Source organism: Macrotis lagotis, chromosome 1 (assembly GCF_037893015.1).
Source record: "Macrotis lagotis isolate mMagLag1 chromosome 1, bilby.v1.9.chrom.fasta, whole genome shotgun sequence".
Classification (NCBI taxonomy): domain Eukaryota; kingdom Metazoa; phylum Chordata; class Mammalia; order Peramelemorphia; family Peramelidae; genus Macrotis; species Macrotis lagotis.
Genome location: NC_133658.1, coordinates 511,789,581 through 511,814,075, shown reverse-complemented (window position 1 = coordinate 511,814,075; position 24,495 = coordinate 511,789,581). Strand labels below are relative to the sequence as shown.

General features: G+C 35.7%; 1 protein-coding gene across 4 annotated transcripts in view; it reads right to left on the bottom strand.

The window, feature by feature from the left end:
- The window catches only part of EFHC2 (EF-hand domain containing 2), a 297,057-nt gene that overhangs the window by 59,994 nt on the left and 212,568 nt on the right, over positions 1-24,495 (bottom strand). For all 4 annotated transcript variants that reach the window (XR_012474021.1, XR_012474022.1, XR_012474023.1 and 1 more), the window contains exons 12-13: positions 18,904-19,101; positions 17,633-17,725 (exon numbers count right to left, since the gene is read on the bottom strand). Coding sequence is in view for 1 of the 4 variants with exons in the window: in XM_074214142.1 (XP_074070243.1) it covers positions 17,633-17,725; positions 18,904-19,101 (291 nt within the window). In the remaining 3 variants the exon portion in view is untranslated. The remainder of the gene's footprint in view (positions 1-17,632; positions 17,726-18,903; positions 19,102-24,495) is intronic.

Genomic DNA, 24,495 nt, shown 5'->3' with positions numbered 1-24,495 from the left:
CAATGCTTATTAGAATTCACTTACAAATCTATCTGGTCATAGGGTATTTCTCTTAAATATATGGATTGTTCAATTTCTTCTTTAAAGATTGGACTGTTTATGTTTACTATTCTTGGTCTATTATTCTGGACATTTAGTATTTTTAATAAATATTCACTGATTTTGTTTAAATTATGTTAGTTGGTATATAACCAGAAAAAAACTTCCAATACTTTATTTTATCTTAATTTTTAAATTTAATTTCTTTTTATATTGTAACATTTTTGGTATGTATTAGGCAACTTTAAAATGTTTGCTGATTGATTCTAAAAATGAGATTATCAAATTATTTTATTACTTTTTTAAAGCTTATAGATTTATCTATTTGATGTTCTTCCATTTTTTCGATTTTGTTTGATGTTTAGAATATCTATTCTTGTGTTTTCTTGATTTTGTTTAATTTGATAACCTTCTAATTTTATCTAGTAAATTGTTCTTGACATATCCCAAGTGTTTTGGTATTTTAACTCATTACCATTTTCTTTAATGGTATTATTGTTTCCATGTTTTGATTTAGGACTCACCAGTTCTTTATAATTTAATTAATTATTTAAATTTGAATCTTTCTGTGAAGGTGTTTTACTGATGATAATTATATATGATTTTGGTCACTTAAGAATTATTTAATACTTCTGGTCCTGTGCATTTTTATGAGTTTTCAATGCCATTGCACTTGGCCAGTTTTTATAAAGTTGCCATGCACATTTAAAAATATGTATATTACTTTTGAATCCTATTCATCAATAGTCAAAAACTAAGCATAGCAAACTTTTCTAAACTTCTTTTCAGGTCTTTGGGTAAGCTGTGTAATTATTTCAAATATTTCAAAAAATATTTGCCCAGATCTGAAACGGAGACATTGAGGTCTCCAACTTCAATAGTCTGCTGTCACTTTTTTTCCTGGTAATTCAATCAATGTTTTCCTTTATGTATTCAATTGCATGTACCATTTGGCATAGATGTACTATGTACTGATATTATTTAAATAATAAAAAAGTTGATCTGGGAACAAAAATTCAAGAATATCAAAGGAATATATGAAAATAAAATTATGAAGGAAGGACCCCTAGCCATAACTATATTATAACAATCTATATTACATTTCTCTGAAGATGGATGGCCTTTTTCAACATGTCTTTGGAATTGTCTTTCATCACTTATTTGCTGAGAATAGCTATGATTCACAGTTGATTGTCATACAATTAAAACATTAATACAATCTGATACTAGCCAATCTGGTACTTTAGGATGGATTAGTGTAATAGATTAGGTAAAAAACACACAGATGTAATTGACCATAGTAATCTATTGTTTGATAAACTCAAAGATCCCAACTTTTGGAACAAGAACTCACTATTTGACAAAAACTCCTAGAGAAACTGGAAAGCTGTTTGGTAAAAAAAACTGTATAATCAATATCTCAATATGTGATCATGATTTATACAAAAAGAGTAATGCCACAATCAGACTGGGGAAGTTTGGAGTAGTTTACCTATCATATCTATGAATAAGGGAAGTACTTATGATAAACAAAATAAACAAATGTATTATGGGATATAAAATGGATAATTATGATTACATTAAATTAGAGTTGCACAAAGTCAATGTAGCTAAGATTAGAAGGAAATCAGAAAACTGGGAGAAAAATTTTACAAGTGTATTTGATAAATGTCTCATTTCAAAAATGTATAGAGAACTGAGTCAAATTTATAACACTACAAGTCATTTTCCAGTTGATAGATGATCCAATAATATGAACAGCTTGTTTTCTTTTTTGAATTATAAAGATTTTATTTATTTTGAGTTTTACATTTTTCCCCCAATCTTACTTCCCTCCTCCCCAGAAGGTAATTTGCTAGTCTTTACATTGTTTCCATGGTATACATTGATGCAAATTGAATGTGATGGAGAGATATTATATAGAAACCATAAGGTATAAGAGATAGCGAGATCAGACAATAAGATATCAGGTTTTTGTTCTAAATTAAAGGTAATAGTCCTTGGTCTTTGTTCAAACTCCACAGTTCTTTCTCTGGATATAGATAGTGTTCTCCATTGCAGACAGCCCCAAATTGTCCCTGATTGTTGCACTGATGGAATGAGCGAGACCATCAAGGTTGATCATCACCCCCCATGTTGCTTGAACTGCTAATTTTCAAAAGAAATCAATGCTATCTATGGTCATGAAAAAAATACTCCAAATCAACTGATAAGAGAAATGCAAATTAAAACAACTCTGAAAAATTATCTCATATCTATCAGATTGGTTAATGACAGAAAAGAAAAATGAAAAATATTGCAGAAAATATGAGAAAATTGGGACATTACTGCATTGTCAGTAAAATAGTTGGAACTATTACCTATAGTAATTCTTTTTATTCTGGCAAAAAATTGGAAATATAAGGCATACTCATCAATTATGGAATAGCTGAACAAGTTCTGACATAATTGTGATGGAATATTACTGGGCTATAAGAAATGATGAATAAAGGAGTAGCTAGGTTGTGTAGTGTTTCCAGTACTGGTCCTGGAGTCAGGAAGACTTGAGTTCAAATCTGACCCTAGACACTTACTTAGCCATGTGACCTTGGGCAAGTCACCTAACCCCATTTCCTCATTGCCTTTCAAAATCAAAAAAAAAGGGTAGGATGATTTCAGGAAAAACTTGATAAGACTCAAATGAACTGAAGCAGAGTGAAATGAGCAGAAGTGTAACATTGTATACAGTTATAACAATATTATATGATGATCAACTGTGAATCAATTATTCTTGGCAATTCAGTGATGTAAAACAATTCCAAAGATATGGTGAAAAATACATTGATCTCAAGAAAAATAACTGCTGGAGTGTGAATGCAGATCAGAGCATATTTTTAATGATTTTTCTTGGTGTTTGGGAGGGTGTATTTTCTTTCACAACATAACAACTAATTTTATATGTTTTACATGAGTGCACAAGCAAGTTGCTTGGCCCCCCCTGAGAGTGAGAAAAATATTTTTAAATGAATGTTAAAAATTGTTTTTATATGGAATTAGAAAAAATATTCAAGTACTGATTTATTTCATTAACTTCAATGCCTTTAAGCATAATCTAGTTGATGGTAGAATCTTCTAATCCATATTTCTTTATTGTGTTCAGTCCTTTTTTCTATTTATTCATACTTTAGCCTCAATTCTTGTATTGTGATTGTGTTTTGGGACCAGTTGTTTTTGGTATTCTTGACTAAGCTGTGTAATCTTTGTTTAGTTCTATTTAGCCCCCATTGCCACTGCAAATTGGGTAGGTTGGATCATATTGAGATTCCATTTTCTGCCTCAGTTCCTGATTTCTGTGTCTGGCTTCCAGTGGTCTTCTGCAATCAGTCTCTCCTTTTCTTCTTGCATGATACCAGTTGTGCCTACTGTTGTGGTCTTGTCAGATCCTTATGGGATATGGAAGATCATTCTATTTCCAGGTCTTCTGTCAAGTCCCTCTGCCTTTACTCTCACCATGTTGATCCCAAGTATTAAGTTGGCCCTATCTCATGCTGTAAGTTCTCAATACTTTGAGGAGCATATAGCCAGGTGCTATCACCTTCCACAGTAACATAAGGGGGCTAGTTCTCTTTCCCATTTCTACTCTGCCAGACCAGGTCTAGGATTTGGCTTCAAGATCCCAATAACAAGAGCTCATATTGATTTGTGACATCCACCCTCCCTTTAGAGCCTGATTCAAAGAGCTGACTTGCTTCAGACCATTTGCAAGATATTTCACTGGTTTCCTTGACTCAATTTCTCTCCTCAGCTACACTAACTTCCATGTTTAGTTACCTAGCAAGATACCTTTCCCTTTCTTCAACAGTTACTCCTTGATGATCTGGAGTAAATGAAGAAGTTTACTTTTGTTTCTTTTCAGTTTTCTTCATCTGAAATCTTTTTTTTAATATGTTTATTGGAGTGTATCTGGGATAGAATTTGTTGTCTTTCAAATTGCCATCTTAACCAGAAATCCTTGGAGGAGAAATGATGCTTTTATATTCTTCTCTGGTATAGGTCCTCATTCAATAGCTGCTGGTGAGTCTATCCAGTTCAAGTCTCTCCCTCATCAATCCATCCCCTATTCAACCAACAAGAGATTTTCTTAAATTAACAGGTCCAATCACATCACCAGTATCCTTCCCCACTACACTCACTTAGCAGACTCCAGTGGCTTCCTATCACTTACAGGTTCAAATACAAAAACCCTCTATTTAGAATTCAAAGTCCTTCATAACCTAGCCCCCCCCTACTTTTCCAGTCTTCTATCTTCCTTCCAAGTACTCTTTGAACCAGTGATATTGGCCTCTTGGCTAGTGTACAAACCAGACACTCCCATCTCTTGGCCCTAGGCATTTCCTCTGAATGTCCCCCATGCTTAGAATGCTTTCTCTCCTCATCTCTGCCTTCCCTGATTTCCTTTTACAAGCAACTAAAATCCTATCTTCTCCAGGAGGCTTTCCCAGTTTCTCTTAATTTTAATGTCTTCCTTCTCAATTATTTCCTATTCAAATTATATATAGCTTATTTGTACATTATTTGTATGTTGTTTGCCTCAATTAGATTATGAGATCCTTAAAAGAAGGGAGTGTCTTTTGCCTTTTTTGTATCTATAATGCTTACCACAGTGCATATAGTAAACATTTAATAAATGTTTGTTACTTATTCTCACACTTCTAGACTTTGACTAAGACTCCAAAGGGTGTTGATACTCTTTTTAGTTAAATTTTAAGCAAGACAGCTGTAACCTATGCAACTCTCTCAGAACTTCCCAGAAACTCCCCCCCCAGAGTATCATGATCTGCACCTTCAACAAGAGAGTTGTTGAATTTTCTATTAAAAAAGAATGCAATAGGGAAAACCTTTTAAAAGAAACCTTATAAAAAGTAAACCGTGAAAAAACAAGTTAACTCACAGCCTAAAGCCTTTATTTTTTTAGAAAACAGAACAGAGGAAGGATCACAGAGGAAATAATAAAAGTTATCAATATTAAAGAGAAATATAAAAAATGAAGTCATAATGAAAAAGCAATTAAAAGAAAGTGGTTGTAGATTAAAGCTATAGGAAGGAAACAGAACACCCTGAAATTCCTTTATTCATGATCCGGTTAATTGAGGATTCTGGATTTTGCCTTCTCTTACTTCTCTCAGCTGCTGTTTATTCATTGGATTTTGGCAGAGATATCATGCTAACACATACAAAGTCATTTAATAAATGTACTCTGTTTATGGAAACATTTGTAGCCAAAATGCAGCATATTTCTTTTTCCTTTCTTTCATTTTTCTTTCCTTCTTTCTCTCTTTTTTTCTATCCTTCTTTATTTTCTGTCTTCTTTTTCTATCTCTTACTTTCTCTCTACCTTCTTTCACTCTCTTCTTTCTATTTTTCCTTCTCACCTCTCTTCTTTTTTCCTATGAAGAACTATGAAGTATTCCACAAATAAAAGATATTTTGTAAGAAACTTCATTTTTGCATGAAGCCTTAGAAAGAAATTCCTAGAAAGAAATATCTTCTATGTTTGTATATCTATTATTTTTCATTAATTTTGTCAATTGTCATCAAGTTATTAATCAGATTAAATAAGCCAAGATACCTCCCCGGGTCACAGTAAGAATCACGATGCTCCTAAATAAGTCATATTTTTTTAATGTAATACTTCTTCAGAATCCCCAACATGAGAGAGTAGCTCTCTAAATATAAATTTCAGATGTTGTGCACCTTTGACAATATTGCTCACAGAAAACTATAGATAAGCACATTTATTCCATTCCCAATTTGATCTGTGTTTTAGAGGATGATCCTGAGTCCTCAGAATTATAGAAAAGACAAAACAAATAAAACAAGAGTGGAAATAGCAGACGCTATTCTTTTCTGGTTCTTAAACCTCTTTGCTGGATCTTCATCCATGTCACACCCTGCTCCCCAAAAGTCCTGCATACTTTTCTTTTCTTTTACATATATATATATATATATATATATATATATATATATATATATATATGAAGAGAGAGAGAGAGAGTTTCATTTGATGAATCAGCTCCCATAAAATCAATTATCATCTCAATGCTGACAATTCTCAAATCTACTTATCTAGTCCTAGACTCTAGTCTCTAGTCTGTTTGCCTCCAATCCCAATTGCTATTAGACTTCTCACACTGGATGACCCATGTGACAATTTTAAACTCAACTTTTCAAAAATTAACCTGCTGCCATATCTTCCCCTCTTCCCAACTCCCATATATTGTTGGTGTCACCATTCTCATAGAAAACCAGGCTCACAACCTAAGTGTCATTTTCAACTCCTCATCCTCATATCCAATATAATGCCAAGACTTTTCAATAATACTTTTGTAAAATCTCTCACAGATTTTTGCCCTTCTTTCTTTCCTCTGACTCTATCATTACCCTAGTACAGTCCCTCATCATTTTTATGACTGGACTATGGACATTTCAACCTTGGACATCTGACTATGACACACACACACACACACACACACACACACACACACACATACACACACAAAAACACATCATTCAATAATCTTTAATGGCTACCCATTAGTATTCAAAGCCCTTGATCACCTGCTCCTCTACCTTCATAAAGTCCTTATACCTTATTTCCCTCCTCATTCCAATCCCCACTGCAATCCAATGTTACTGGTCTCTTTGCAGTTCTTCCCATAAGGCACTGCATGTTTTGATGCTGGGTATTTTTTGTTTCCTGTCCTTCATGCTTGGAATTCTCTCTTTCCCCTTCTCTGCCTCCTGGAAAATCTCAGCTAAAATTCTACCTTCTATTGGAAACTTTTGCTATTCCCTCAATATCAATGCTTCCCTCAACTGATAATTTCCAATTTATTTTTTATATATCTCGTTTGTTCATCCAATAGATTGCCAAGGCTTTCCAATTATACTTTTGTTTCCATGTTGTCTCCCAATTAGACTATAAGATCCTTAAGATTCTGGTTTTTTGCCTTTCCCTCTATCCCCAGCAGCCAGCCCAGTGCCTAACTCAAACTGGGTGCTTAATAAATGTTAACTGATTACTTAAGTGGTTCTGCCTCCTGATGCTCCTTGGGTTGGTCCTAGGCTCCAGTGTCCTCTGGGACTCCATCTCATATTCACTACCTTGAAAGCTGGGAAGATCATCATTCTGCTCCTGTACTAATCTTAAAGTAGTTATGATCTGCTAAATTTCCACTTTTTAATGCTCTGCTCCTGGCTTTTTAACTGTCTTCTACTGGTCTGTTCTGTTTCTTGCATCCTACCACTTTTTCTGTATCAGAGGAGTGATATTGCCCAGACCTAAGTTACCTGTCTCACACAAGTTAATACCACCTTAAGGTTAAACTGTCATTAAAGTAGTCCTCCATTTTCTATCTCACTGGTATGCAAAAAGGATCATTCAGGCATCTATGAGGCTTCTCAGATCTGTTTCTCACAATGAATAGCCCACTGCCATTGTTTCTACCTGAATGATCATGAACAAATTCTTTTTTTACTTCCTCAGAAACCTCAGGAATTGGATGAGAATAATCTCCTCCTACTGCCTGCACAACTAGAATAGTTTGTCTTTATTGCCACCAGATGAGAACTTGGCTTTCTCTTTTTTTTCTGGTAATATTCAGAGGATGTAGTTCATCCATAGATCAGATGCCATGATTTCAGTTAGGGAGGAAAACAGTTACCATTGTGTCTTCCACCCCTTTAGGTCTTATGGTCTTAAGGATCAGGATGGGGTTTTGATATGGGTTTTTTTTTTGTCCTTTTCAGTTTTGATGTAGACCCAAGAGTTTCTGGATCTGGGAGCTTGAGCCATCATTACCCTAGAGGCAAGAGTCTAGACTGGATGTTGCTGCCAATACAGCAGGGAAGTTCTGCAATGCCAGTGTCAGATACTCAGATCCAAGGTGTATTTAGTTACTTTGGACTTGTAGCTTAGTGGGACCAAACTATCTAGAAACTGAGTCAAGTCTAAGACTCTAATCCTCCTCTCCTCAAAGACTGTAATGATATAGGGGAGGACTATACATTGAGTTTTAGGTAGAGCTATTTTCATCTTTATTATTGTTATTCCTTAAAAGCAAATATTTCTTTAAAGGCAAATATTTCTTTGTAAAAGCAAATCTATTAAATAGATTAATGGAACTGGGCACAGGAGACCCTAAAATTGAAAGAACACAAATGCTAGAAGCTGGAGCCAATGGGAGAAACTAGAAACTTCTATATGTCTTTTAGGTACTGGAGGTGTGTGAAAACACTTTGGGAGAGGTGAAAATTAGGGGTCAGGGTAATCATGGTTACACCAAAAAGATCTTTGTTGCACAGTTCTGAATGGTACTATAATGTGACTCAGTTCTTCAATCATCAAAGATTGAAGAGGTTGGAAGATGAGATAGAAGGAAAAGAGGAGACAGTATTGAAGGAAAGTTGGAACATATATTGTAAGGAAGATGAAAATGATAAAAACAGAATTCCTTATGTGTTTTCACTCCCCAAACAGCAAGAAAACTAGGGAAGGTGAAGTCACAAGAGGAAATGATGATTTTTTTCAACTGAGGATGAAGGGTAACATAAAAAAAATGCTTTGGAGGATGTCAATTGATTCTCAAGGCTTTTTGAATTAGGTCCTAGAGGAAGGACTGTCATATCCAAAGAGAACAAAACCTGTGGAAATACAGAAAATATATGTGATGTGCATACTCAGGGAATTGATCATACATAACATGCTTAAATGATTAAAAGGAGATTAAAAGAAGGTCTTTGGCTAGCAAAGATCAAGCAAGCTGATAAATAACCAATAAGAGATCATGTGTAGTTCCAGTCTGGAGGGTTGGGGGGATATGACAGTAAGGAAAGAACTGATTAGGCTTGTTAATAACAGTATTTCTTTATAGCAGGAAGCTTGAAAGTAAATGTCTGTATACACTGAATTAAATCTCATTTAAAAATCTGCACCATGCTTTAGTTTAAAAAAAAATAACCTAACACTTAACCAATGGCCCTGGTGCACACACTTCCTTTTCCACTGAAGTTGCCAACTAATTTTTTTAATGGAAAATTCAACTTGCCACAGTACGTTGCATGGTAAAGTCAAATTAATTTCACTACAGGGACTCTGGTCCAGTAAGCAAAGCACTAGCCTGGAAATTCTGAGACTAGGATTCTAAAAGGAAAAGAGTTAAAGAACTACACAGATGGTTACAGTGACTTGAGGAAGGTCACAACTGAATGAGGATTTTCTGCCCATTTGACCAGGGATTGATCTTATAAAATGCACCATCTGGTGATGACCAGACTGACAAAAAAAGTAAAATATTTCACTTTCTTACTTTCATAACAAAAACGGTTCAACCATTAAAACTGCATCAGTTTGAACCAGTGTTACATAACTTTTCACCTAGAAGTAAAAAGTTAGGTTTATACAGACTGAGGCTAATCTTGGAGGGTTCTCAATAATTTTTCTTTTGCTTATGCCCCAAATTAAGAATTTCTTTTAAGAGCATCAATATTTCTCTTGATAGCAATTTGGTTTATGTATGACTTTCCACACATGCAATAAAAGGAAAGGGGATTTAGCTTCCATATAAATATTTAGAATAACAAGACATTCAAAACAAGGAAGGCTTTAACCTAACCAAAAAAAAAAAAAAACCCAAACCCACAAATGACTACTAGCAAATAGCCCAATTCATCTTCCCTCTCAAGTCTTTGTATCTCAAGTCTAGATAACAGTATTAGTCTAGATGGCCTTCCCCCAAAGAGAAGAGTCCAGCAGCTCTCCATTTTGGTGAAGATCTATACAGTCCTTCAAATTGATAATAGTACTTAAAGTGGATCCATCCAAAAGGGAAAGCAATAAGGATCAATAGGAGTAGTAATAGAATCTGCCCTCTATCTCAGATCTACATAGTCACAATACTAGTAAAGGACAAAATCCTTCTTTGTACTTCTAGAATGTGGTTCTGTAACTTGCTCTTTCTTTGTCTCTATCTCTGGTTTTGTCCAGAAATTCCTCTGCTTTCTCTCATCCCTTGATGTGAGCATCTTGTAGGGGTCATGTAGGTATGCAAACCTCCATTTAGGGAGCTTTGTCCAAATCTGTGTTTAGTTCTTTCCCCTGTATCTCTCCCTGTCCCTGGTGGTCTTGCCTTTTCTGGGGTACATCTGAGTTGTACTAGCAATGAGTAATCATCAAACAATCACCAGTAATGATGCCAATAGGGTAACATATATACAGAAGGTTAATTCATATCTTGTCATGAGGATAGACTCAATTCCAGAGTATAATCTTCAAAAAAAGTGACAAGGATTCAGGATAAGGGGGAATTCATATCTTGTTGAAAAAGTGATCTTGTTCATGGAATTTCATACCTTTTTCTAGAGGCAGCAGAATTACATTTACATAAGATTTAGAAGTAACATCCTCCCTTAGCACGTGGGGCAGGAACTCTTGACAGGGCAGCCCTGTGCTACTTGGTGCCTCTCCACTATGAGCATTACTTGATTCATTTAATATACTTTGAGAGATCTGTGTTCTCATCTCTGAGGTAGATAAGTGGTATAAAGAGATGGATCCCTGAGCCTGGAACAGGAATACCTGAGTTTAAATATAATTTCAATTACTGGATATGTGCCCTTGGGCAAGGCACTTTCTTCCTCAGTGTCCTCACCTGTACCTACCCACCAGGGTTGTTGTAAGAATAAAATTAGAATAATATTTTTGAAATGTTTCACAAACCTTAAACTGGTATACAAATACTATCCATCTATCTAATATATGTCAAAATATGTATATGTGTATTTGGGTACACACACACACACACACACACACACACACACACATACACACACACACACACACACACACACACACGATAAGGATAATGAAGATCCCAGACCATCTATCACTGGTTCTTTCTATATAGCTCTTGTGTATCTCCTCCTACAAATCTTTTTTTTTGTTTGTTTGTTTTTTAGTTTTTGCAAGGCAATGTGGAAGGTGGCTTGCCCAAGGCCACACAGCTAGGTAATTGTTAAGTTTCTGAGGCCAAATTTAAACTCAGGCAGTGCTGACTCCAGGGTCGGTGCTCTATCCATTTTGCCACCTAGCCACCCCCTCCTCCTACAAATCTTGCCCAGGGTAGCCATCCAATATTGTAGAGGTCACTTTCTAGCTCTTTTGATATCCTCTTGCCACTAGTGAAGTATATGTCATTCATTCACTGAAGCACAGGGAAATTGGATGAGTCAATCTGTTTTCAGGAATTTTTTATATGACTTGGTCAGCCAGTTTAATTATTATATGGGGGGAAACTAGTATTGTTACTTACACAAACAAATTCCACATTATCATACTAGATTGATTCTACTTGTCTCCTTCATCAAGCTCATCTTGGGGGAATTTTTTGACTATTTTCAAAATTCAGATCCACCTTCAAGGACTATGGATTTGCTGCTAGTAAACAAAATACAAACTCTGGAGGCAATTCCAAACAGTCCCTAAACTGCTCTGAATATCATTAAAAGGAGTGTAGTTCCCATGACTACATTTAGGGAGAATGTGATACAGTGGGAAAGAATGCTAAGCTTGGCATCAAGAAAGACTTGTTTTTTTCAACACCCCCAGTCCTTTACCATCTCTCTCTGTGTGACCTTAGGAGAGTTATGTAAATTTTCTGATCCTTAGTTTCCAGTTCTGTCAAATGGGTATGATAATATATGTAGTATCTAACTCATAGAGTTGCTTTGAAGGTCAAATAAAATTATCTATATGAAGCATGTTATAAACTGAAAAGTGCTGCATTAAATAAATATCAATTGCATTATTATTTATGGAATTTTCATGTATGAATTATATAAGTCTATATAAGTTTTAACATAATTGTTTAAAAAAATCAGTATCAGTTCCTTATAATGCCACACTTTGTATAGGCCAAATCATCTTAATAACATCTACATTCCTTTACCTTTGATGCTATTATTAATTTTTGGCACATCATAGGAAGGGAGAGGAAGATAATTTCACTTGTTCTACTCCAGATAATAATTATCCCAAAATGTTCCCTTTACTGCTGAGCTTGGTAGGAGTTTTCAAAAGAAGTCACTTTAATGTGACATTGAAGTAATTCATGGTCCACCTACCAAAAATGATAAATGGCTCACTAACTGTAAAAACTATCAATACTCTTGACATAAGGTATTGTTTCGAATTCTTTTATAGGAACACAGGTTTTTGCAGGCCAAAATGTAACATCAAAGCAATCAGGATTTGCTCCTAATAGATATGCATAACAAAGAGAAGAATTTGGGGCTTGGAAACCAGGGAACATTGACCTTGGCTCCTTAATCTAGCTTTTGGCACCTAAACCTGTGAGCATCTTGAAAAAAGTTAAATAGTTATCTATAAGATTACCTTTGATCTCTTGACCTGGGGGCAGGTTCTCTGTTCACTTTTTTTAGGGGGAAGGCCAGTTTGGTGACTATATGATGAAAGACCTTTTCAGGCTTATCCATGAAAGACTCTTCTGAAGCAGACAGAAGCTGAAATGACTTGCCTGACTCTAAAGAAATGAGCCCTGAAGACAGTAGTAGGGGAATAATGTCTGGAAAAGATGCCAAGATAAGCAACAATGCCTCAGCAGAGACCAATAGAGCTTGCATTCAATAGAGATGCTCAGCCCAGGAAGAAGCTGGCTCAGGTTAAACAGCAAGATGATACCACCAGAAGATACCAGGGTTCTTGCAGTATCAAATATTTAAGTTGTGTTTGATGCATGATCCCTGTTCATGTGCACTCTTCTCCTGATGGAATATATATATATATATTGGTGGGAGATTGTACCCTAGGTTTATAGGAAGAATGTTCTACTGTAAATCTTTCTATGTTATTTCATCAAATTGTTGTTGTTCAGTTGTTTGAGTCAGGTTCAACTCTTTGTGACCCATTTTAAGTTCTTTTTGGTAAAGATATTGGAGTGGTTTGCCATTTCCTTCTCCAGTTCATTTTACATAGGAGGAAACTGAGGCAAACAGGATTAAGTGACTTGCCCAGGGTCACACAGCTACTAAATATCTGAGGCTACATTTGAATTCAGATCTTTCTGACTCCAGCCACTAAACCCTATCCAATGTGTCATCTAGCTGTTCATTTTATTAGATGTTATGAACTAACTAGATTCTGACTAACTTTGACTAACTAGAGTAAAAAGTAAGCATGATAATAGGGGAATGTGAGCCATCATGAATGAATGTGGACCTAATAGAGTACCTGAAATCTGAGATAACTATCCATGATCCAAATTGAGAAGGAAGGGTACCACAAATGCTTCAAGAAGCAGTTAATAAACTTGTACTTAGTCCTGCAGATGTAAAGATCAAAATGAGATGGCACTTTACAAGGGGTTACATTCTAGTGACAACAAAAAAACCCCTTTTTTCCATTTGGAAGAAGGGGGGTTTGGTTTGGGGTTGCAGGGCAGTTTTATTCTGGTTGGCATGCAATAAAGGGATTGATATCTTGGCTCCAAAAAGAGATCTCTGCAACCAATCTGGTTTCTTTAATTGAGGAAATGGTCCAGGATACATGATCCAAAAAATAATGGTAGCATACACATAAACTTAGATTTATTTTTCTAGATGTGTGATGGCCCTTTTTGGCACATTCACTAATAAAGTGAGGTACACAATGAACCATCCAGTAAAATGCATGAAGCTTAACTACAAAAGAGTGGAGACCATGGACCACGGCCATTGAATCATAGAATGACAAAATTGGAAAGACATCTATTCCAACCCTCTCCCTGTAAAGCCTGAATAGCTAAGCACAGAAACTAAGGATTGCCAAGATGCATTATCAAAATTGCCAAGTTAAATTTGGTTACATAAAAGGCTCTGTTCTCAAAATACCCCAAAGCAAGGAGCTACAGAGCATTCCAGTTCTGAATATTAACAAGTTTTCACACAAATTCCAAAGGCAATGTAGACCATAATTGCCAAATAAGGAATGCTGAGAGAAAAAAATAATGTATTGGTTCAAATATAAGGCGAGGTTTTGCTTTTTTAACAAGAAAATAATAAAATATTAGTCACCTTATGTTTGTGATAATGATATGCAGGGGAGATGCAAGAATTTGGGGAACCTAAGGCACTGGAGGGTGATCATAGCTTGGTAATGAATGTTCATTTCCATAGCAACAGCTCCCAATACACCTCAGGGAGTGCTGCTGGGAGATAACTCCTAAGGGGAAAGAAGGGCAAGAAAGAGCTTTGGGGGGGCAGGTGGCAGGGCTTGAGAGAGTTTGGTATAGCTGTGTTCAATCTCCTGTTTGAAACCATATTAAAGTTTCCAATATGGAATGCTTTGTTCCAGAGGAGTCAACAGCATTTTTCAGAGAAAGCTCTGCTGATAGAACCCACGTGGTTAGAAAAGCACAGGCTGGGAGGAGGTTGCTAGGGGAACAGTGGTATCTAAAGGATGAGTAACCAAAGTGCCTGCTTCAAAAAGCAAAATGTTAAAGGAAAAAAGAGATCTTTTCAGTTTCCTCAGAGTTTAGTTATGCCTGATACATATTAGACACTTAATAAAAAATTTGCTGTTGAATTGAAGACAAAGAATTCAAGGAGAATTCATAGTTTTTGGTTTGTTTTAATGGTGGTGTGTGCTTTAGTCTTTATACCCTTTATCTTCATCGGTATTCTGTTTCCCATCATATAGAGTATACATTTTTTTTAGTTTCAAAAATATCTCTTTGAAAAGAAAGGTTACTTTTATTTGACCTAATATCAATAATCAAGTGCTTTAATTGGTTTTATCACTGATAATATACATTAACGTGAATGACCTTTACTGTTCACTGAAGAAGAGAGAAAATGAACTAACTGCTTATCCTTAGGATTTTTTATGGAGTTCCAATGCTATATCCATGAATAAAGAAACGATTTCTGACTCATTGGCAGGGAAAGGGGAGAAAGGAGGCAGCTTTTGCTCTTCTTTAATGAGTATATAAAGGATACCAAATGCAAACTGTAGAGTCTAAAATTCCTCCTGGAATTTTATTTCATGAATGAAAGTGATAATATATGTTAGGATGGGAGGAAAAAGCAATAATGGTACCTTCAAAAAGATTAACCTAGAAAGGTGAACCTTGGCAATCAAGGTTTGAAAAACAAAAAAGAAAAAACGTGTACCATACTACAGTCTGAACTGGTTCAAGCTTTTATGAATTATCCCAGACTCTTAGTATTATGTTAATATAAGTGGCATTCTTGTAACACAGAATTACTGCCACTACAGATATCATTTAAGTTTGCTTGAAAGTTAAGTGTATTAGTTAAATGATTTCATTTTGCAAAGGAAGTGACCTTATTCCATTGAAAAGAATGGAAGTGGTTGGGTATAAGGTGGTGGTGGGAGGAAACCAGGAATGGAAAACCTATATTTTATGTTATCCTGGGTTGTATTTATCATCTAAGAGAGAGAGAGAGATGGGTCCGACTAGATTGAGAAAGACCAAATTATAGAAATAAATATCAAAGTACAAAATCAAGGAAAATATGGGGGAAAAGTTTCTACTTCTTCTAGACATTTTCATTTAACTTATGTTTTACTTCCTATTCTTAACTTCTGCAGCTTTACTGGACAGTTGTTAATCAACTACTTTATCTTAGGAGCTGTCTGCCCTTCTGAAGGAATGTGACATTCCCCTGAGGAATAGTTTGTGCTTAATAAACAATCATCTAACTCCAGAAACCATATACTTCAAAAGGGATTCAGGTCATGGAATGGCTCCATAGGAATGTCATGGAAAGTTGTGTTTTGGCCAGAAAGTTTGTAAGGTACTATATGAATTTAGGGACAATAAGAATTGACTATATAAATTCACTCATGGGCTGATAGTTCCATTAGGACAGTCTTTCAAAGGAATAAAGGAATCTGCTCAGATGATGGAATCCATCAAGCATATGATCCATGTCATGTAAGAACACTAGAAAAGAAACCTCTTTCAATTCCAGTTAGTCTATATTTTTCCCTCACTAGGAGTTTAGGTGATTGATCCCTATGAGCAAAAGACATCTAGAAGTAACATTACTTGGCCATTGTAAAGTGAGCCATTCAGGACTGGAATAGACATTGGCTAATTTATAGTGACTTGCCTCAAGTTTCATAAAATTCTTTCTGCCTTAAGGCAAAGGAAGAAAGGAAATCAAGTTAAGAAGATGATGACTTATTAATCTATTAATGGCTCACATTTATATAAGTCCTATAAAGCTTATAACAGACTTTTCTCCAGCATGATAAGTTAAGAAATACTCAGTACCCTTAGATATGAATGAAGATACTTGGGGATGACTAGCCTAGAATAGAGAAGACTTATAAGGAAGAGAATGATTTCTGTTTTTGAGTATTTAACAAGTGTCACATATGAGAGGAATTAGATTGTACTGCTTAATTCTAGTAGGAAGAATTGGTTTTTAGGCAGGTTTTGGTAATTTTTTTACTAAATACCATTTTTGGGTATTTTTGGTATTTTACAAAATACCATTTATTTTTACCAAATACCTTTACAGATTCCACTTAGTATGAGAATCTAACAGTTGAGAATTAAGTGCAAAAAGTGTTTTAGTTATGGTAAAGGAAAAGAGATCCACTCTTGTCAGTTATAGTATTGACTTTATTAGATTAGATCCACTTTTAATCAAAGACAGTCTATTTTTTCTTTGCATGGTTAATAATATTAGACAAAGTGATGTTTAGTTATGTGTATCTTTTAACTGTGCGTGTATATGTGTGTACATATGTATACATACATATGCATACATATAAATGCATATACACAAATACATACATGCATATATATATATATATAGTAGTCAACGTAAATGTGTTGCACCCCTTTTGTGACCTTTTATCTAATTTATGAACACAAAATTGCATTGTAATTCTGAATCTCTGTTAGCTAAAAGCTTTGGGGGAAAAACAGTATGGCAAAAGTGACTCTGGGGCTTTTAGCAAAAGCTGATATTAATGTGGGTCAAGAGTATTTCTTGGTGGGGAAGGGGAAAGAGGAAGAATGAATTCAATGTCCTCTGAAATGACTTCTAACTATAGAGCTATAATTTTATATGATCTTATTAAACTATTCAACCACGTTGGTTTTTAACCTTTATCTCTCCTGCTCCACTTGCTATACCTCTCTATATATTCTATGTTTTATTCAACTTGTCTTGTGATTGGTTTAAGCTATTCCTTGAAGTCTTGGGTTTAATGTTCTTAACTCCTTTATCCCCCTGCTTACTCTGTCTTGGTCTCCCATGGATTAGCCTCCCACAAAAACCCTAAAAGAGGCCCAACCTCACCTTCTGAACAATGTTAATGGGTCTACTCTTCCACTGAACACTCAGAATATTGATATTATGGTAATGGTATAATGGTAAAGTCAAAACATCATTAAAGTACAATAGCATAGAATCATAGATATTTAAATATATATTGATTAATTTTATAAAAATGAATTTATAAAACTGTAAATATGCTTTGAAATATATATTAAAAAATTGCATTTGATCTATCACTTACTTGGAAAGTAATGCTCTTAGAAGATCATCTGGCAAAGGCACCCTAAAGGACTTGCAGAGAGTTTTAAGAGCTGAACTGGGCAATAATCCTGTTCTGTAGCAAACACAAACAAAATGGAAAATGTATCTTTGCTTTCTTTTGTAACAACTAAATAAATACATGTATGTTCTCAAATAAGCTTGTCAAAAGTCTTGCAAAAACTGAAATTAAGACTTAATAAAATAAAAAAAATCCATAATGCATGTCATCAAATTTTTCCACTAAAAGTAACTGCATTCTAAACTTGTGGGTTTTTTTTTCCTTCATGACTGGAATTCTTTGTTTTTGGCAGGACAGACCACTAAAGTTGCAAACACATGGATTGTTCTATGTCATCTGTCCTCTTGATTACTAATGAAGTAGATGTGTGAAACTATCTAAAAATCTGAAAACCCAATTAAGAATACACCTGACAGGACCCAAAGGTTTTTTTCCTAATGTTTTCTTTGAACCTTATCCCTTAAACCCTGGAAGTTACAATTGGATCTTTATACTCATCACATTTTTTTCAGAGGGCTTAGTCAATGAAACAAACTGATCAATTTCTATTCTATTAGACAATAGTAGAGATAGTCATAGATCACTCTATGTCTTTTTGTCAACAAATGACAAAAGTAAAACAATGAGGAATAGAAAAAATTGTCATTAATAAGCTAAGAAAGGAGAAAATAAAAAAAATTGTCCCTTTTTCTAGTTAAGAAGGTATCAAATTTTGTTAAAAAAAAAAAAGTTGGGTTTACATTATTTCCGTCAAAAGATTTAAACATTTCCTGGAAGCCCTGAATATATTTCTCAGTAACTGAATTAAGCTGAAGTTTTATTAAATTCAAATTCAGAAACATAAACTCTTGATTAGCCTCCTAAAATTGAAAAAAAAATATAGAATTTAACAGCAAAGTGTTCTTTCTGCGATGGAGGTCAAAATAGTTGGTCATTATTTAATATAAAATAATATTTAAAAGTAGCAAATATCATGATGTTTAATCTTGTTGAAATATTAGCTCATCAAGCATTGGTAATAAAGAAAAAAAATGCAACAACAGGTTTTCCTTAAATGCAAAATCATGAATGTGATGGAAAAAATAAACCCTGTGATTGGTTTAAGCTACTTCTTGCAGTCTTTGGTTTAGTATTCTTTGTTAAAACTGTAAAAAAATTTGAATCCCTTTCTCATTCAGGTTCAGGGAAGTTTAAACTATAAATTAATGTGGATAAACTACCCAAAGACTTACTTAGCTTGATCCTTGTAAATACACATGTCAATAATTTTGTCAAAAATCTCAAAGGTGTATTTCTTCAACTGATCTTGAGCAAGTGAGAGAAGAAAAGTCAAATCAGCATCAGAGTCTTCTCTCACACCATAATAACGTCCAATTGTCATGATTTCATGCTCAGTGAGTTTTTTATTTGTTATGTTCATCATTACATCTCTGTAAAGAAAATTGCAGATATATTCAGGAAAAAATATTTTAAAAAACCCAAAACCCTTTTACCAACTATTTGTTTTTCATCAGATGCTTGACTTCATTTCTCAGAGATAACAAACCATCAGATTTAGAGTACTGTATTTTGAAAATGTTTTTGCTGTCAGTTTGGTGGCACAATAAATATTTGGAAATCAGTAAGTGTCATCTTCCTCAGGTCAAGTTTGGTTCAGACATTTACTAGTAATGTGACCCTGAGAAAGTCACTTAATCCTATTTGCCTCAGTCTCCTCTACTGTAAAATGAACTGGAAGTGGAAATGACAAATCACTCCAGAATTTTTGGCAAGAAAATCCCAAATGGTGTCACCAAGAGTCAGATGTAACTGAAATTGAGCAGTACTAAGAAAATATTTTTGCTATCTCCATGATGGCAGACAGACATCAGATGAATAATAGATTCTGTGACTTTCACCGTTATTTGGAAAAGAGGTGATTATTCTCTTTTAATCTCTCCATCCATTATGGAATAAGAAATTACTTCTAAAATACAAAAGCCATGTATATTGATTCATTTATTTATGTTGAATAATGTTCTAATTATCCAAAAAAAGGCTTCTAAAAACTCAACATTAGCTCAATTGATTCCTAACCAAGAATATGCTCTACAATTCTACTAGCAAGTTGTCATACAGTATCTGCCCCAAGACTTTTTTTTATAAATCTAATTTTTACCCTATTTAATTAAGAATATATTTTTAAAAGAGGTTTATCAAAATTTTTAAGGTCAATTTTTTTTAGGTTTTTGCAAGGCAAACTGGGTTAAGTGGCTTGCCCAAGGCCACACAGCCAGGTAATTAAGTGTCTGAGACCTGATTTGAACCCAGGTATTCCTGACTCCAGGGCCAGTACTTTATCCACTACACCACCTAGCCACCCCTAAGGTCAATTTTTTATCTCTTAGTTTTTGTAACTGTTAGATACAGTATCTATAGTGACTATTATGTAATAAGGACTCATCTTCCCCATTATTTTTGATTTTACTAAAATATAACACCTAAATCTAAACATATATCCTTGATTTGGTCGAATTAAAGCATAGAACAGAAGGACTACTTTTGCCATTGTTTTAGAAATTATTCCTCTTTCAATGTGGCATGATCAATACAAAATGAAATGAATTTGAACTTTACTATAGAATATTACATTTATCCTCACTTGATTTGATTTCTTGTGTTTTTTTGTCATGACTACCATACGTTGTATAGGCTAATTTTCTAGATTTGTATTATCTGAAAAGAAGTTATTATTTAGTTGCTTTTTTAGTCTTCATTACCCTATATAGGATTTTCTTAGCAAAGATAATGGAGTGGATAATGGAGTTTTCCATTTCCTTTTCCAGCTCATTTTTACAGATGAAGCAACTAAAGCTGTTATTTGTACAGGGTCACAAAACTAATGTCTGAGGCGAGATTTGAACTGAGGAAGATGAGTCTTTCTGACTCCAGGCCCAGTACTCTATCCATTGCACCATCTAAACTCTGTCAAAATTTAACTTCATTTTGTCAATGACAAATTGTTTTATGAACACAAGACCAAGAAGAGAAAACTGGGATACTTCACTAGAGACTTAACTTTATATCAGTTCATTAATGACTACTTTTTGGATCGAATCATTTAAGAATCTATCTAGTATTTAACCTTTTATTTCCATCTTGTCCACAAGGTTAGAGAGTCTGTCAAATACTTTAATCTTTTTTTATTGTTTGATTTCTTTTATTCTTCAAAATATTTTATTTATTCCTATTTTACCATATTTTTTTTAAATTTATTTTTTATTCTCATTTTGTACAAATGTTTTTCTTTACATTAATAAAATATACTTTTTTACAAGTAAACAAAATACCCCTCCCCCATGAATATAGATAGACTTGCTTGGGCAAAAACGTAAAGGGGGAGAAAAAAAATTAAAATAAAAAAAATAATAGTAATAATTGTAGGTATGGCCAGGTGGTGCAATGGACGAAGCACCAGCCCTGGAGCCATGAGCACCCGAGTCCATATCCAGCCTCATAAACTCTATAATCACCCAGCCATGTGACATGCAAGCCACCCAATCCCAACTGCCCTGCAAAAACCAAAAAGAAGAAAAAAAAAGACTCAAAATAAAATAAAATAGTAATAATAGTAGGGGTGGCTGGGTGGCAGACAGAACATTGGCCCTTGAGCCAGGAGCACCTGGGTCCGAATCCGGCCCCAGACACCCAATGATCACCCTGCTATGTGGCCCCAGGCAGGCCACCCAGCCCCACTTGCCCTGAACCCTCCCCCAAATAATAACAAAAAATGGGTTTCAGTCTTTGTTCCAACACCATCAACTCTGTTGTGAGTGGATCACATTCTTTATGATAAGTCCATCACAAAAGTTACTTCCATATTTTTCCAACGTTGCCATTGCTGATCGCAACTCCCTCCTTTCTTATTTCTCCACTACCATGTACTATATTTTTTCTCTCCTTTCACTCTGACTCTGCTGTAGGGTCGCTGAGTGGCGCAGCAGACAGATCCCTGGTCCTGGGGCCAAGAAGCCCTGAGCCCCCATACCACCCCTTAGGCCCAGAATCCATCTGGCCCTATGGTCCTGGGCAGGCCATCCAATCACAGCCCCTTGCAAGAAGTAAAAAAAGAAAATGTGTTATATCTGACCACTGTCCCCCCATGGTCCATCCTCTCCTCCTTTATTCACATCCCCACCCCTTCCCCCTGCTCCCTCCTCCTTCTTACTCCAGTTGTCTATACCCCATTGAGTATATTTGATGTTTCCTCTCCTAGCCATCTCTGATGAGAGCAAAGGTTCCCTCATTCCCCCTTGCCTCCCCTGCTTCCATATCATTGCAATAGCTCATTGTAATAAAAAAAAATCTTATTATGTGAAATATCTTGGGACTATTCCCCCTCTCCTTTTTCTTTCTCCCATTCCATTTCCTTTTCTTATTGACTCCATTTTTACACCATATTTTATCTTCGAATTCAGCTTTCTCCTGTGCTTCCACTATAAAAGCTCCCTCTACCTGCTCTATTAACTGAGATGGTTCATATGAATATTATCAGTATCATTTTTCTATACATGCAGTTCGTCCTCATTAAGTCCCTCATATTTTCCCCCTGTCCTCCAATCTCCATGCTTCACCTGAGTCCTGTATCTGAAGATCAAACCTTCTGTTCAGCTCTGGCCATTCCAAAAGGAACCTTTGAAATTCCCCCGGTTCATTGAAAGTCCATCTTTTTCCCTGGAAGAGGACATTCAGCCTTGCTGGGTAGTTCATTCTTGGCTGCATTCTAAGCTCTTTTGCCTTCTGGTATATTGTAATCCAAGCCCTATGAGCTTCCAATGTAGTTGCTGCTAAGTCCTATGTGATCCTGACTGCAGCTCCACGATATTTGAACTGTATCCTTCTGGCTGCTTGTAACATTTTCTCTTTGACTTGGGAGTTCTGGAACTTGGCTATAACCTTCCTGGGGGTTGGTTTTTTGGGATCTCTTTCTCGGGGGATCGGTGGATTCTCTCCATTTCTATCTTGCCGTCTGCCTCTAGAATATCAGGGCAATTTTCCTGTAGTAATTCTTTGAAAATGGTGTCAAGACTCTTTTCCTGATCATGACTTTCAGGTATTCCAATAATTTTCAAATTATCTTTCCTAAGTCTGTTTTCCACATCAGTTGTTTTTTCAATGAGATATTTCACATTTTCTTCTAATTTTTCATTTTTTTGGTTTTGAAGTATTGATTCCTGATTTCTGGTAAATTCATCAATCTCTCTGAATTCTATTCTTTGTCTGAAGGATTTGTTCTCCTCAGAGAGTTTTCTTATCTCTTTTTCTATCTGGCCAATTTTGCTTTTTAAGGCATTCTTCTCCTCAATAACTTTTTGAACTGTTTTATCCATTTGACCTAAGCTGGTTTTTAGCATGCTATTTTCTTCAGCATTGTTTTGGATTTGCTTGACTAAGCTGCTGACTTCATTTTCATGTTTTTCCTGCATCTCTCTCCTTTTCCCAGTTTTTCTTCCAACTCCCTCATTTGATTTTCAAAGTCTTTTTTGAGCTCTATCATAGCCTGAGCCCAATTTCTGTTTTTCTTGGAGTCTTTAGATGCAGGAGCTTGTGCTTCCTCATCTTCAGACTGAGTATTTTGATCCTTCTTGGGCTCATTTGCAAAATATTTCTCAATGGTCTTCCTCTTGTTTCTTTGCTTGTCCATTTTCCCAGCCTAAGCCTGTTTTTTGGGGTGCTTCCTGAGCTTTTGGGACACTCCCACAAGGGTCTCAGTGTGTGAGGTTCTGTCCTCCCTCCTGGTCTGTGAATGACCATATGTGCCCCCCTCTGCCACGGGGCTGAGGTGGGGGGGAGCCCTGCTGTTCTATGGGGGGGGCTAGACTGCTATCAGGATCTGAATGTAGTCAGAGCTCCAGAGTCCTGTTCCAGGGGCAGAGGACAGAGCTCTGCAGTCTCTCTTCACTCCCCTCCCTCAGCTCAATGGGCTCATGCCCTGGGGCCTCCTACTTACAGGCTCCGCCTGCTTCTGTTTCTGGGTCTGGGCTGCAGAAAGACCAACCTGCTCCCTGTGTTCCCTGAGGGCTGGGCTCCAAGTGCTTGCTCTGGCAGAGGTCCCCCACTGTTCCCCCACTTTGTGCAGGTGCTCCCAGGGGTGCAGTTCAGGAGACTCCCCCCCCCCCCCTGCTGTGAGCTGAGGCTCCCAGCGCCCTGGGGCTGCCTCCAGGAGGCTGAAGTTCTTTTGCTCTGGGGGGCCACCCCTCTGGTGGGCCGCCCCTCCGGCCCTGGGGAGCAGAGCCTTTCTGCTCTTTTCCAGGTTACCTTGAGTAGGAGAACTGCCTCACCTGGGTCCCTTTGTGGGTTCTGTCTCTCGAAAGTTTAGTTAGAGTCCTTAGTTTATGAGTTTTTATCAGAGAGCTCCTAAGACTCGATCCCTTCATGTCACCATCTTCCAAATACTTTAATCTTAATATTTCTATAACTGATCTACTGTTTATTTGCCAAAACAAAAACAAAAACAGGACACAAAAACCAGGTACTTAGGTTAGTTTGCCATAATTTTTTCTTAATTTAAAAAAAATTGGTGAGTTTTTAAAATGATGATTCTTCCCTTTCTAAAGATCACAAACTACCTCTTTCTTTTAAGGTCCTAGAATTTTCCAGGAGTAGAAGTGAAGGTCATCAATTTATAATAATAATATAATATAAATATATAATTTATATATGTACATAATATAATGTTATAACTATAATATAATGTATAATTATAATAAATATTACATAATATAATATAAATAATATAATAATGATGAAGATGATATTCAACATTTACATAGTGCTAACTATGT